Raw genomic sequence first — 13,745 nt, forward strand, 5'->3', positions numbered from 1 at the left:
ATATATATATATATATATATATATATATCATTAAAAAATATATATTTTGTGAAACTGTATATGGTTATGTGTGTTGTTTTGAGGATTTCAGAAGTTTATTGCACATACATAACCAGTTTCATAATGTTTCGAATTAACCACCTCCTAATGAATTACAACACATATCTGCATTGTGTGATGTTTGTAAACAAAAGTGCCATAATATGAGCAGATGAAAAGCACTAAAAGCAAACAATTATGAAATAAATTATGATATAAAAATGATTACATAAATAATACATACAAAAACCATGAAACTTCCATTACAAACAAACAGACATACAACAAAAGACATACCCAGAGAAGGAGCTGAATAATTCCCCCCACCAAAACCCTGACGTCAACCTTTAATCAGGACACTAGACTCTACACCGGAGAACAGAGCCTGACCAGACTGTTTTCTAAGCAAAGGTTTCTCTTTGAAGTGACACCAGTGATCTCACTGTTGACCTTTAAATGTGAAAGAATAAGACAAAAATGTTTAATTATCCATGTGCATCTGATCTGAGAACAGTGTGGCTCTCTGTGACAGAACTGTTTTATAGGTTACTGATTGTGAGAGCTTTTCTGAAACCAGTTTCATGGATTTTAGGTGATAAGGAAACTATTCTAGGCTACATACAGAGGAAAGAGAGAGGCCGCCTATAGGACAGAAAGTGTGCTGTGATTGGCCACTGTGCATTGAAAAAATGATGGACATACCTGAACTGAACATTACTGACCACGCAGAGTAACTCACAGATCTCCACTGCACATCATCCAAACAGGTAAGGACAAAATCATCCTTTTATATTTCACATATATAATGCTAACAGTTTACAAAAAGGTTAATTTTGGCGACATTAGTTAATACATTAGACATAATGGACTAATAATAAACAATACATTTACATTCATCACTCTATGTTAATGTTAATTTCTATACATACTAATACGTGTTTAACATTTTAGTTGTGTAACTTAACATTAATGTATAATAAACAAACGTGAATTATCAATGAACAATATATTTATAAATAACATTAAAAGATGCCAACTGTCTCTTGCTGCCACACAAGACCTGATTGTGAAGTTGGGTAACTGAAACAGTAAGTTACAGTTATATTCTAAAATAAGAACTGTATGACCTTTGATTCTTGAAAATATGTAACGAATATTATTCAATTATTATTATGAAAATTGTTCTTGACTTCAAATTTTCTAGTAAAAATGTATCTCTTCCTGAGACGTAGTATTATTCCAACCATTAAAACTACTCAGTAATATTAAGAAGTAATAAAACTATTATATAACTACTTTTTACTAATTTTATGCTTTCTTATTTGAAATACAGTGAATTATTTTATTTTATTATTTTATTTCTAGAGTTACAGTTACCTCTAACCGGTTACTCCTGTAATGGGGGCAACTCTAACACTCTAGTAAATTTAATATAATCATCTGTCCTTTCTTAATGTAAATTATCTTATACCACATGATAAAGAACATAGATTTGTAGTATGTGTTGCTGATGAAAGAAAATGTAAAAATACAAAAAAACTAAAGTTGAAACGAATTCCCCTCTATTTAGTTTTTAAAAGATGAAATATTTATTCAAACAAGAATTATAGATTACAGCATAAAATGTCATGACAATATTTTTATTCTTTTTTTTTTTTATTTTATAGGTGTGTCCCAATTTGTGTATTTATGCACTATTCTGTGCCATTTTGTAGTATAAAGTATATAGTGAGTGTAGTATGTTAATACTGAAAATTCCAACTTCACTTCAAAAACCCAGATGATGCACTTATTTAACTGAAAACAAAAGTGTGGAACGTTGGACAGAGAGACTATCAGGGCTATCAGACTCTGATGCTGGATCGCTTTTCAAAACTTCATACACACTAGACGTTAGAGTACAATGTGCATAGTATATGTGTATACTTCATCATTTGGGTCACAACTTATGTCTCACAATTGTTTAAAATGGTATTAATTTACTATTAAAGAGATATATCTTCTAAAAATGAAAACTCTGTCATCATGTCATTCTTTCTTCTGTGGAGCATAAAAGAAATCATTTTGAGAAATGTCTCAGTGTTACAGTATTTGCCCATCCAATGGAAGTCAATGGGTATCGGTCTGGTTACCAACATTCTTCAAAATAATTATCCTCTTCTGTGTTCTGCAGAAGAAAAAAAGGCAAACAGGTTTGGAACGACATGAGGGGGAGTAAATGATGACAGAATTTTCATTTTTGAGTGAACTATCCCTTGAACCTTTTCTTTCTTTGCAGAGTTGATCAGCATTATCAATCACAATGTGGATCCTTCAGAAAGTGCAGGCGGGAGCAGAAAGTCTCCCGGTGCGGATCAATCACCTCATCAGCAAAAATAAGGAGGAGATTTCGGCCAAGACCAGCATCTTCAATAAACTGCACAGCAACGTCCTCACACCTGAAAAAATTCCTGAATTTTTCCTGCCTCCCAAACAGACCAAGCGCTGCCTCATGGCAGACGCTGAAAAATCTCACAGTGTCTGAACGAAAAAAAAAAAAGTTTCCAGCTTTGCAAAAACATCACTGTCAAGACCTGGTACTGCCCATCCACTGAGAGCAAGTCTAAACAAACCTACAGCGGCTTTAAACAAACTCAAACCCATCCCATATTCACTGAAATGCTACGAGTCTTTGTTCATTCACTAGAGCGAACGACCATCAAAACACCCAAACTGTCCTGTAGAGCAGTGCTGAAGACGGCCAGCACTGAGAGTGACACGCCCTCTGCTGACTCCTCCCCTTATTCAACACCTCCACCAATCAGAAGAGAGGATTTCACCTGTGAACAGTCAATCTCTGAAGAGCCGCTACAGCATGAAGTTCATGCCTCTAGAGCCGAGAAAAAGAAAGTTCACTCCACTCTAGACAAAAAGCTCATGTCAAAAGTTCGTCGCCGTGCTAAAGTTATTCAAACATCCCATTGCACCAAACTAGCCCAGCCCATCCAGTTCCCCCTGGACATGCTGCACTGCCAGGAACGCTTCCATCAAGAGCACGTGCTTCCTCTTCCTCAGAGAGGCCGGGTGCGCGTCTCTGCCTTCAGGACCCAGTGCTCTATGACAGTTCCCATCCATGTGACCTCTGTGGAAGGCTTGAGAGATCCCAGCGACCTTCGACCTCTGACCTGCAGCTTGACCCTAAGCCTCACCCCAGGCAAGCTGCAGCGGCAACACAGTGCCATCATCAGGAACTGCCATAACCCCGTGTTCAATGAAGATTTCTTCTTCCAGGAGCCCGAGGAGCAGCAGGGCAGTCTGGGAGATCTGGCTCTCAGACTGAAGGTGCTGGATAAGGCCTCAGGACTGGGCCGAGGAGTGGTGCTGGGAATCGTCATCAAACCTCTGTCAGCTACTGCCTCTGTGACGTGTTCACATGCAAAACTTTTGATTTCTCCGGAGAAACTTTGTTCCCTCAAAAGTTTTGCATTACCCCAAGAAACTTTTCATTTACTTGCAAAATATTTGCATTCTCCCGAAAAACATTGTATGCGCTCGGAAGTTTAGCATTACCCTAAGAAACGTTTGCATCCCCCTGAAAAACGTTGTTCCCTCGCAAGTTTTGCAACTCTGCGTACATTTGCAAAACGTTTGCATTCTCCCCAGAAACTCTGCATTCGCTCGCATAACTTATGACACAAAAACAGCAAACACAGTCATTAAAATGTCATTTTTTTCTCATATTTTTTCCTTGACCATGTGCCCTTAGGGGCTCCAGTTCTGCTCAGTTTTACCTTTATTTTTACAATGCTAGGAAACTATGCACTTGCTAATATGATTTGAGCTGTGTGTTTTACCATAATCAACATTTATATAATGTCAACATAACACTATACATCCAGTCATAAAGTAAATTTTTTTTTAATAAATAGATCTTTTGAATTGCCTAAAGAAAGTTCCTGCTCTGTTACACAGATCATGATGCTTGTGCTGTTTTTAATTGTGTTGTGAGTATTTACTGTATGTGTCATTTATGAAACTTTTAAATAAACATATTATAATAGTGTAAATCACTGGATGTGGATTTAACAGATAACAAGAAAACAAGATTCATAAAAGTACAGAAATATAGAATTCCAGAGGCAAATTTTAATAGAGAATGTCGGTTTTGATTTTTTTTAATGTAATAATTGTTTATAAAAATTGGTTTATTTTCATCTGATTAATGAAAATCTAATCACAAGTGATTTGCCAATATTTAAATTGTTTTGTTGGTTTAATCTTAGTACTATTATGGTATATTTTAGTATTATTTATATTCTATTATTGTATTTTGAATTATTTTTATTTATACATTTTCAATTTTCACTTTATGTTTTAGTAATGTTGTCGTGTACTTTTATTATTTTTATTAGATTTTGGGTTTTTTCTATTTTCTATATTTCTATTTAGTTTTTTGTATTTTTTATTCCGTTTTAGTTTCAGTAATTTTAGTACGTCAACTTTTTTTATCTCAGGTACAGTTGCCAAAGGCAACATTTTTAATTTCCATTTAAGTTTTTTAGATTTTCATCTAATATTTTTATTTAATTTAATTTCAATTAACAAAAATGATTTATAATTGTTTTAATTTGAGTTATCAATAACAGCACTGGTCATTGTTGTCACACTATGGGGTGAGTAAATCACAGAGGGAACCTGTTGGACACTGATTTAAGAAGAAAATTATTAAATTACAAAGTAAAAAAATGTGTTATACATATTTAAAATGTGTTATAGGTTATTTAATGGCTTTTCAGGTTCAACACAGTAAAACAAATGTGGAAACACAAAACAATTCTTAAACAAGCAGTAACTATAAGGGTAATATACAAAATAGCAAACCATTCTTTTGGGTAACAGAAATCATAATGAACTGTATAAACAACACGTGACAAACTGCCCCATCAGCCTTTGCCCTTCTTCATGATCTAAATACAATCTCTGAACACAAGAGGGCGAGCATGAGTTTCTTCTATCCGGCCTCAGCTTTCAAGAGGGTGCAAGTGCAAGGCTGCAGCCAGACCCTTCTCTCAGCTTTGACTTTCTCAAGCACTCTGCTCTGAGTTTGAGGCGTTTACAGGAAGGAGAATGAAGACCAGTCAACAGAGGCCTAATTGAGATAATCATTACAAAGCTGGAGCGTGTATGAACTCTCTCACAAACACACATGTTGCAGGAGTGCACATGCTGTAAGGCCAGTGTTAAGCAGATAGAAAGAGAGTGCTAATTAGTCCAATAAAAACCCAAGTGCCTGCTCTAATAGCAAGATAAATGTGCAGGGAGGCAGCGCAGGACCTTTCCTTTAACTGCTGTCAACAGCCAATTAACTCGAAATGAGCAGTGTGTGCATCTCTCAACACTCATCAGACACTCGCTTAAAAAATGAGATCGCATGCATGGACACACACACACACACGTTCACTTAGCCATTTAAATGGGGACGTGCCATAGACTTCTGTTGTTTTTACACTGTATACAGCCAGTCATATTAAGGGCTGTAACCTAATCCTTTTTTTTTTTTTTTTTTTTTTTTTTTTGTAGGATGCTCTCCAATAATGCAGTTTTGTCAGGTTTATCTCACTTCTGGGGACAAATTATGGCTATCCACAAATCCACAAAATATGGCTAAGGAGGTACACATATTGTACATTTCATTAAACCGAGGAACACACTGCAACTGGGGGCAAGTTGTCACAAAAATGATAATCCCGTGAAATATGAGGTTTTAAAACGAAGGTCCAATTACTCAAACATATGTTGTTGTTTTTTTCAAACATCTAGTTCAAAACCCTCTTTTTTTGTGAAATACTACTAACAAAATACTAAAATTACAATATCATTCAGTATCATATTTTTGCTGTAGTTGTTGATTAATCAAAACCGTAAAACCACTCCCATATTTTGAGAAAAAAGGCAACTTGATGAAATGATGGCAGATTTGAACTTAAAAGTTGAACTGTGCTTGAGAATATTTTTCATATATGTTAACTAGGGAATGTTTAAAATGTTATAAATTATTTATGGCAACGCTTTATTTTAACGTGACAGTTACACGTTACATGTACTTACTGTAGTATAAACAGTAAATTATGCATAATTACAAGTAAACCTTAACCCTAAAGTACATGTAATGAATATTTAATAATATTAATTATTTAATTTAACAACATCCCCATAAAATGTATTTATTTCATTATTTTATTTATTTTAAGTGTACTTTATTTATTATTAATATATAATTTGACTATTTATTACTATAATAACAATATTACAATATTGATTTATTTATTTATTCCTTGATTAAATATGTTTTATAGGCTGTTCAATTGCAGGTTCCAGTGCGACAAATGCTACAGGGCATGTTGTTGCAAAAAACGCATTTTCAATTATCTTTTTTGTGTCCGTACACATTAAAAAACACTTTAAGAGATTTTCACTGGAGTAAATGTATGACAGCTAGAGCCCCATTCTTCCCTACTGTTTTTTTAAGACAGCAGAAAGTTATGAAAAACATAAAAACTTTGCAAACTTCGTAAAGGTTTTAGAAACACTGACACTATGCCTTGAGAATTCATGGAGGTAATCAGAGGAAGTAGTCCAGCAGCAGACAATCTGCTATATTGGGCACCATTAACACAGGTCTTGGCTGCATCTAACAATCCTTGTTAAAAGGACAACCTCCAACCATTTCAATTAGCCCACGGGGCAGTCCGAACGCAACTGTCTATTCTTAGTGAATCACTGAGAACAAGAGATTTAGTGATCAGCACTACAGCTCTGGTGACCTCTACTCATCTTTTGTTAATGCATGGCAGATGAGCTTTTTATTATGAGCCGGTGACTTATGGCTGGAGGTGTGTTGAAGGGGAAAGGCAGAAGGCACAAGCCAAGTATTAAGCTCAGCACTGAAAGAACGAATCAATGTGCTTCCACTGAACTCCAGCACCTGAGAGCTGCCACACATGAATCAAAACCTGCAGAGCAAGAAACTACTGTATAATGTCCTTTAACATCACTTACACATCACCTCTGTGAGGATATAGACTTGAATCCGTCCCTCGGTTTTAATTTGTCTACCAACAATGTTCATTCATCGCCGGAGAAATATGTCATTTTTTGTCATTGTTTTTAAATCTGAATATACTGTACGTCATTTCCACTGTCATTACAGTCAACATGTTGTATAAGCACTTCTGTTAATGTTAGTGTTATTATTAGTGTAATTAGTGTTGAAATTGTTGGTTGCAGTGGAAATTTTGTCTCTATATGACAGTTGAAATTTGAGGGGCAAAAACAAATTATACACAGTAAATACCGACCTGGTTTATTCATTCATATTTTTTTAGTTTTAAAAATAAAAAAGTATATTTTATGATAAAATTCCATACTTGAACAAAGTATTAAATTAAAAATAATTAAAAAAAAATTAAATGGAATGAAAAATAACAAGAAAATCTACACATAAAGGCATCTGAAATGTAGCAAAATCAAATGAAGGCACTGTACAAATTTTCCAAGAAAGTCCAAATAATTCAAGGTAAAAAATATTGACAGTTGTTAGATTTAACAAAATTAAAACACTTTAAAAAATGCACAAGAACCGTTCAAAAGTTTGGGATCAGGAAGATATTTTTCATGTTTTTTGAAAAAAAAGTATCTTATGCTCACAAAGTCTGCATTTATATGATCAGAAATATGGTAAAAACAGTAATATTTTGAAATATTTTTACAATTTAAAACACCTGTTTTCTATTTTAATATAGTTTAAAATGTAATTTATTCCTGTGATTCAAAGCTTCAGCATCATTACTCCAGTCTTCAGTGTCACATGATCCTTCAGAAATCATTCTAATATGCAGCTTTGATGCTCAAGAAACATTTATTATTATGAATAATGTTAAAAACAGTTGTGTTGCTTCATATATTTGTGAAAACCGTGATACATTTTTTTTCCCAGGATTATTTGATGAACAGCATTTATTTGAGATAGAAATCTTTTGTAACATTACAAAAGTTTTTACTATCATTTTTCACCATTTTAATGCATCATTGCTGAATAAAAGTATTGATTTTTATCAATCAATCAATCAATCAATCTTTCTGGCCCCAAACTTTTGAACAGTAGTGTAATAGTGTGCGAGTTTGCTTTTGTTGAGCGAGTACATTCTCCATCAGCATACCTAAATATGAACAAACGGTCTTTACACTAAAGCTACTTAACAGTAAAAAAATCCAGATTGTAAGATTTCAAGAGACAGACAGATTAAACAGTGAATCTATCAGTTCAGTTATGTGTTATGAGGAATTAAGACAATATATCTATTATAATATTACTAATCCACACTTAATCAGTGGCCAGAATTATAACATTTATAAAGAATTATGCAATTGTACTAAGTTGCTGTGCTGTTGCCGGGGCTCATGGTGGCAAGCTTCATGAATTAAATGGTTAATTATGAAGACGAGGTCTTTGCAGTCATAAAGACGGGCATGAATGTGTCACCTCCACCCCTGCTGAAGTCAGAGTAATTAACAATAATATCTCATATCAAATTCTGCCCCTCAACAAGCCGCAGACCAGCAACTTCACAATGACCTCATTCCTATTCATCATACTTTCCAGACAATCCATATTTAAAAGACTCAAGGGTTGAAAAACAATAATCAGCATATCCTTCTTATTGAAAAGTCATAGCGTAATCATAATTGCAATAAGAAATGGTCACATATTTGCTTTTAATGGATTTTCTTATCCACCGAATCACTTGGCGTGTGTTTCATTTTCAACAGGCACTTACATATGCAAAATGTCACATTTTGTTTGAAATTTACACTGTAGCTGCTTATGGTAAAAGACCAATTTTATGTCTTTTGAGATGCCAAGAAATTGAGATTGCTACCGTCAGACAGTAATGAATCCGGAGAGTAATGAAGAGAGAGAGACGGATCATTTTCATTGACTAGATGCGATGTGGGTGTAGTTTTCACATCAGGCAGCCACTTGTGCATCTTATTTGTTCAGAGGGCAGGTTCGGCTCACTCCTGGTGTGAGCATGTGCCGCAGCGCACAAATCAAGATGTACAAGAGAGCCTTTGCCATGCTAAACAGTGACACTCTAAATGGCCTCCCAACTGGCAGCTTTTGTGTTGTGAAGAGGACCAGCTTCTCAACTTCAAAGGTGAAATTTATGTCAAGACGAGCAGGACAAAACAACTTTATCAGACGGCTGCTTTTGAAGTCATGCATCTGTCTCGACCGGCGCTTTACGTGAAGCACAGCATCCCAGACAAACACACACACACATAGAGTAAAAGAAAACTGGCAAAGAAAATCTGTTGATTTTTTAGACTGACATGTAAGTTGATCATTTAATGGATCCTATGGTCATCTTGATTCATGCCGTGGCCATGTGCATTAATGCTATTTTAATGAAATCTACATGTGTAATCAGCAAAATGTCAAGAAAGTGTCACATTTATCCGAAAAAAAAGGGGGGGGGGAGCACTAGGTTGGACCGCATAAGCACACAAAAGTTGAATTTGTGCTTGTTACCATTTTAAACTACAAAAAAACCCAGATGTTTGCTCATATTGTTAATTTGGCTTAATTTAACTTTCTGCTCTCTAAAGTTCTTTTAGTTTCATGATTGATACTTTAAATGAAAGATTGGGTGTATAGAATATATAACGGAAGACCAACAGATAACACTTTCGTGTGCCAAAAAAATCTGTCCATATCTCCATATGCAAGAGTGTTGTTTTTTTTTGCATATGCTGTTTTTAAAGTCAGGTTAGGTATGCATGCATTATCCCTATTCCTGGAATATATTCCTGGCCCTATTAGAAAGTTAGATGAAATAGTCCAGCAGTAAACTCAACACAACACTAAATGTATAAAGCAGCACTCAACACCAGGATGATAAATGCTTCTCTGCTGGACAGCGCCATGTTTTCTGTAGTTTGGCAAATAGACTCAGTCTTTCGTCTCTATGCCTTGGAGCAACAATTGTCTTAATGTTCTAAAATGGTGAGGAGGCGAAACCTATTAAGCTATTTATGCTTGTGGATTTTCAGCCACTGTCTGTCAGGAAAAGGAGCTCAAAATGTGGATTTGGTGAAAGAATTCACAAAGTGGAACGCAATATAGTAAATATTCAGTGAAAGCACAATGTAAAGATTATTTAACAACTATTTCCTATTTACAAAAATGCAATTTTGTATTAAAATTGTCTCTTTCATTTAAGTATATTTGAAAGAATTTTCTCATATTACTGCCTATAATTGTACACATATATGCATAGTATATATGCATATATATGCCTTTGATTTTACATATATAAGTGTAAAAATGTAAAGAAGTAACAGATATAATGTTACTCTGGTAAAAACAAATGAACAAGTCAGTGCGAAAAAGACAGTCAGAAAGAAATAGACATTCCACCGCACAGAAACTGGACTGAAATGTGTGATTTTACTCTAAAAATATTTCATTTACAAATCTTATACAATTATACAGCTTTTTTGAAACTCACATGCCACTTTAAAACAGCACACTTAAACCAAGCCTGCTTTTATTCACTATAATTGTCTATTTGATTGTTTCATCTTCATAAAATATTTCAACGTTGTGTTAGTAAATACCACAAGTGCAATTCAAATGCTTGTAAGTGATGATATTCTACACATATTTACATGTATAACATTTATGATAATATATAACAACATTTTAACATAAAGGTATTTTCTATTTTACATGAATACAATAATTGAGCAAAATTCACTTTGGGTTATTTCATGACTCTCTCCCAGACGCACAGCAATCCACTGTTTTAACAGTGGCACACAAGCATGCAAGTCATCATTTTTAATTCATTATACACAGTCTGTGTAGCTTTTATAAGGCTTAACGTTTAAGGGTTTAAAAAAATGTACATCAATGTTTTTCTTTTTCCGGTTTATACAGTCCTTTGTACAGTACACTGTTTCTTAAAAGAAGGTAAAACATGTACACATACCATAAAGCAGAAAACTGCAGAGCCAAATTCTGACCATCTGCACTCTGCAGAATATAATACACAGCCAAAAAAAAAAACAGTTCTTAAAGGATCTTCTGGAAAAGGCTGGCATCTCAAATCAGTCCACAGCCATCCCCAAAACATACTCTATGTACCCTCATGTCTGAATCTTTGGCGTTTGGCTCAGGACTGCAGGAGAGCAGGATGGAGAGACCCGCTTTTCTCCTCAACAAGAGCTGTTGTGTCTCTCTCCATCAGAGCCACCGTTCTTGGGCACAGCTGCGTTACTCCCAGCGTCATGCCAGTCAAGGATGGGACTGCGCCCAGGGTCGGCGTGGGTTTGATGGGCACGGGCACAGCAGGCATGCTTTGGGTTCCTGGGTGATGATGGTACAGCCCCTTGACCGCCACGTTGAATGGTGGGTAGTCTGATGACACCGGCTCAGACAGCATGCCCACATGTGGCCACACGGAGTTGACCATGCTGCCCAACTGAGCGGGCACGGGATACCCGAGATGATGCATGACCGAGGCGATGGGCAACCCACTGGCCATCACTCCTTTATAGTCTCGGCCAATCAGGCTCTCGATGGCGAAAGGGTGTTTGAAGCTGCCGCTCTGCCCGCCGCCAAGCGTGTAGCTCTGGAAGTGCGAGAGCCGGCCCATGGTGCCCAGGTACTCCGGCTGTCCCACGCCCAGCTTGCCCGAATGGTGGTGGGATTGATGCAAGGCATGCTGGGCATGAGAGTGGTAGGAGTGCAGCACGGGGCCACTCTTGCAAGCCGAATGCTCCACCCCTAGGAGCTTGAAACGCTTGCGGCGACGCAGGAAGCTGCCATTCTCGAACATGTCTCCACAGTCCGGATGCAGGGCCCAGAAGCTGCCCTTTCCCGGCTGGTCGGGGCGCCGGGGGATCTTGATGAAGCAGTCGTTGAAGGAAAGGTTGTGTCGGAGTGAGTTTTGCCAGCGTTGAGTGTTCTCACGGTAATACGGGAAACGGTCCATGATGAATTTGTAGATGTCGCTGAGGGGTAGCATCTTCTCAGAGGAGCTTTGAATGGCCATGGCGGTCAGAGAGATGTACGAGTATGGAGGTTTCTGATCACTGTAGGAGTTCTTGCCTGGCCGAGGCATTTTTTAAAATCTTTTCAGTATCAGTCAGAAGCAAGCCAGCATATCGTCCGTTGACATAAAAAAGTCATTCAGCGCACTATAGCCTTGTTTTGATTGACCTCAACTGTTTGAAATGTTTACATTGCTTTATAAGACGCTAGTCATGAAAACATCTCACAAAGTCAAAATCCACAAGTATGTAAAAGAAAACGGGACCGTTTGAAAGTTACCTGTCTAATGTTACTCCTCTCAGAGCGCGGGAAGTTCTCTCGGAGGATGCGCGCGCTCAGCTTTGACTCGCAGAGGATCCGCGACGCTTTTGTAAGAATGGCAGAGGTCCAGACCCCCCGCTAGTTGCGTTTTATTATGATGACACTGACTTTAGGACGAATAAGGGGTAAATAGGGGGAGGGTCTGACTTCATATGCGTTTGGTCCTACTCATCTGTACCAATCAGAGGCAAAGAGCAGCGCGCTCGCTAATGAGTCTGATAATGATAACACACGCTGCAAGACTAATGACGTGAATGCGAATGATCCATATACTGTTTTTGGAGTGCACTGGGATTATTTTAAACGCCTCGAATTCCATAAAATCGTTTTAAGTTTAGCCTTTATTTAAATAGGAATAGGGTATATTTAATATTTATCCTTCACATTGTTCACAGCGGTTTCATTTTCACTGTCAATGCACTGTTATAAAATTAAAATATTGTAAATAAAGCAGTTTTATAAGAAAAAAAAAAGCATAAATATTTATGGAGAAAATGACATTTTTATCCTGTGCAAACCACAACATTTATTTATATTTCCTTTTGTGTGTGTGTGTGTGTGTGTGTGTGTGTGTGTGTGTGTGTGATCAGTTATGTACATTGGGGTGTTTTTGTTTTTATGCTGTTTAGTTACTGTTGCTGAAGAGGTGCTGATAAACTTTAAAAAGTCTAAAAGTCTAAACAGTAATCATATGGACTTCCATTTTGCCACTTCTGTATTATTAGTACATTTTGAAATGTGTAAAGATTAGTATGTTAACATTATTTTAATGACATATACAGTATGCAGTTATGAATTATGGAATATACAGTCATAAAATTCCATCTATTTTTTCTGTTACATATGAGACAAAACAATTTACTGTGAGGTGTTCTCATTATTTTCTCCTTATTTTTAAAAAAATGTTTAAATAAAAATGAAATAGGCAACAGGGATGAAAATTTAGGGGGAAATAAATTCTTTGCATTGCTTTTTCCAGCATATCTTACAATTGCACAAACTTCTATTTATTAAATTAAATCCACTTACATTCTATTAATTTTTATAATTATAAGTTGAAAAAAAGACATTCATATGCTATACATAATAGTAATATACAGAATATTATGAGCAGCTTCGGAAATAAATGTGACTGTTTATTTAACTGTTAGTTTGATTAACCACAACATTGTCCTCTAGGCAACTTTCAAAGCCTTAATTCTGACACAGATCTGCAGATCTCGCTTGCAACATTTAACAAGCAAGCTCATTCTTGCTCACAAACTTTTTTTTTTTTTTTTTGGTCCCC

General features: G+C 36.2%; 1 protein-coding gene and 1 pseudogene across 1 annotated transcript; one reads left to right on the forward strand and one right to left on the reverse strand.

The window, feature by feature from the left end:
* LOC107702836 (C2 calcium-dependent domain-containing protein 4D-like) overlaps positions 1–3,893 on the forward strand; it is a 5,000-nt pseudogene extending 1,107 nt beyond the window's left edge.
* Positions 3,894–11,243: 7,350 nt separating this feature from the next.
* On the reverse strand, positions 11,244–12,206 carry LOC107702842 (forkhead box protein B2-like). Its single transcript, XM_016505264.1, has one exon. The coding sequence runs from the start codon at positions 12,204–12,206 to the stop codon at positions 11,256–11,258; it is 951 nt and encodes a 316-aa protein (XP_016360750.1). The 3' UTR covers positions 11,244–11,255.
* Between the last annotated feature and the right edge of the window lie 1,539 nt (positions 12,207–13,745).

This window comes from Sinocyclocheilus anshuiensis, unplaced genomic scaffold (assembly GCF_001515605.1).
Source record: "Sinocyclocheilus anshuiensis isolate Anshui unplaced genomic scaffold, SAMN03320099.WGS_v1.1 scaffold366, whole genome shotgun sequence".
NCBI classification, from domain to species: Eukaryota; Metazoa; Chordata; class Actinopteri; order Cypriniformes; family Cyprinidae; genus Sinocyclocheilus; species Sinocyclocheilus anshuiensis.

What these genes read in the sequence shown, in the direction of transcription:
- LOC107702842 (XM_016505264.1), bottom strand. Translation starts at nt 12,206, where the DNA reads ATGCCTCGGCCAGGCAAGAACTCCTACAGTGATCAGAAACCTCCATAC.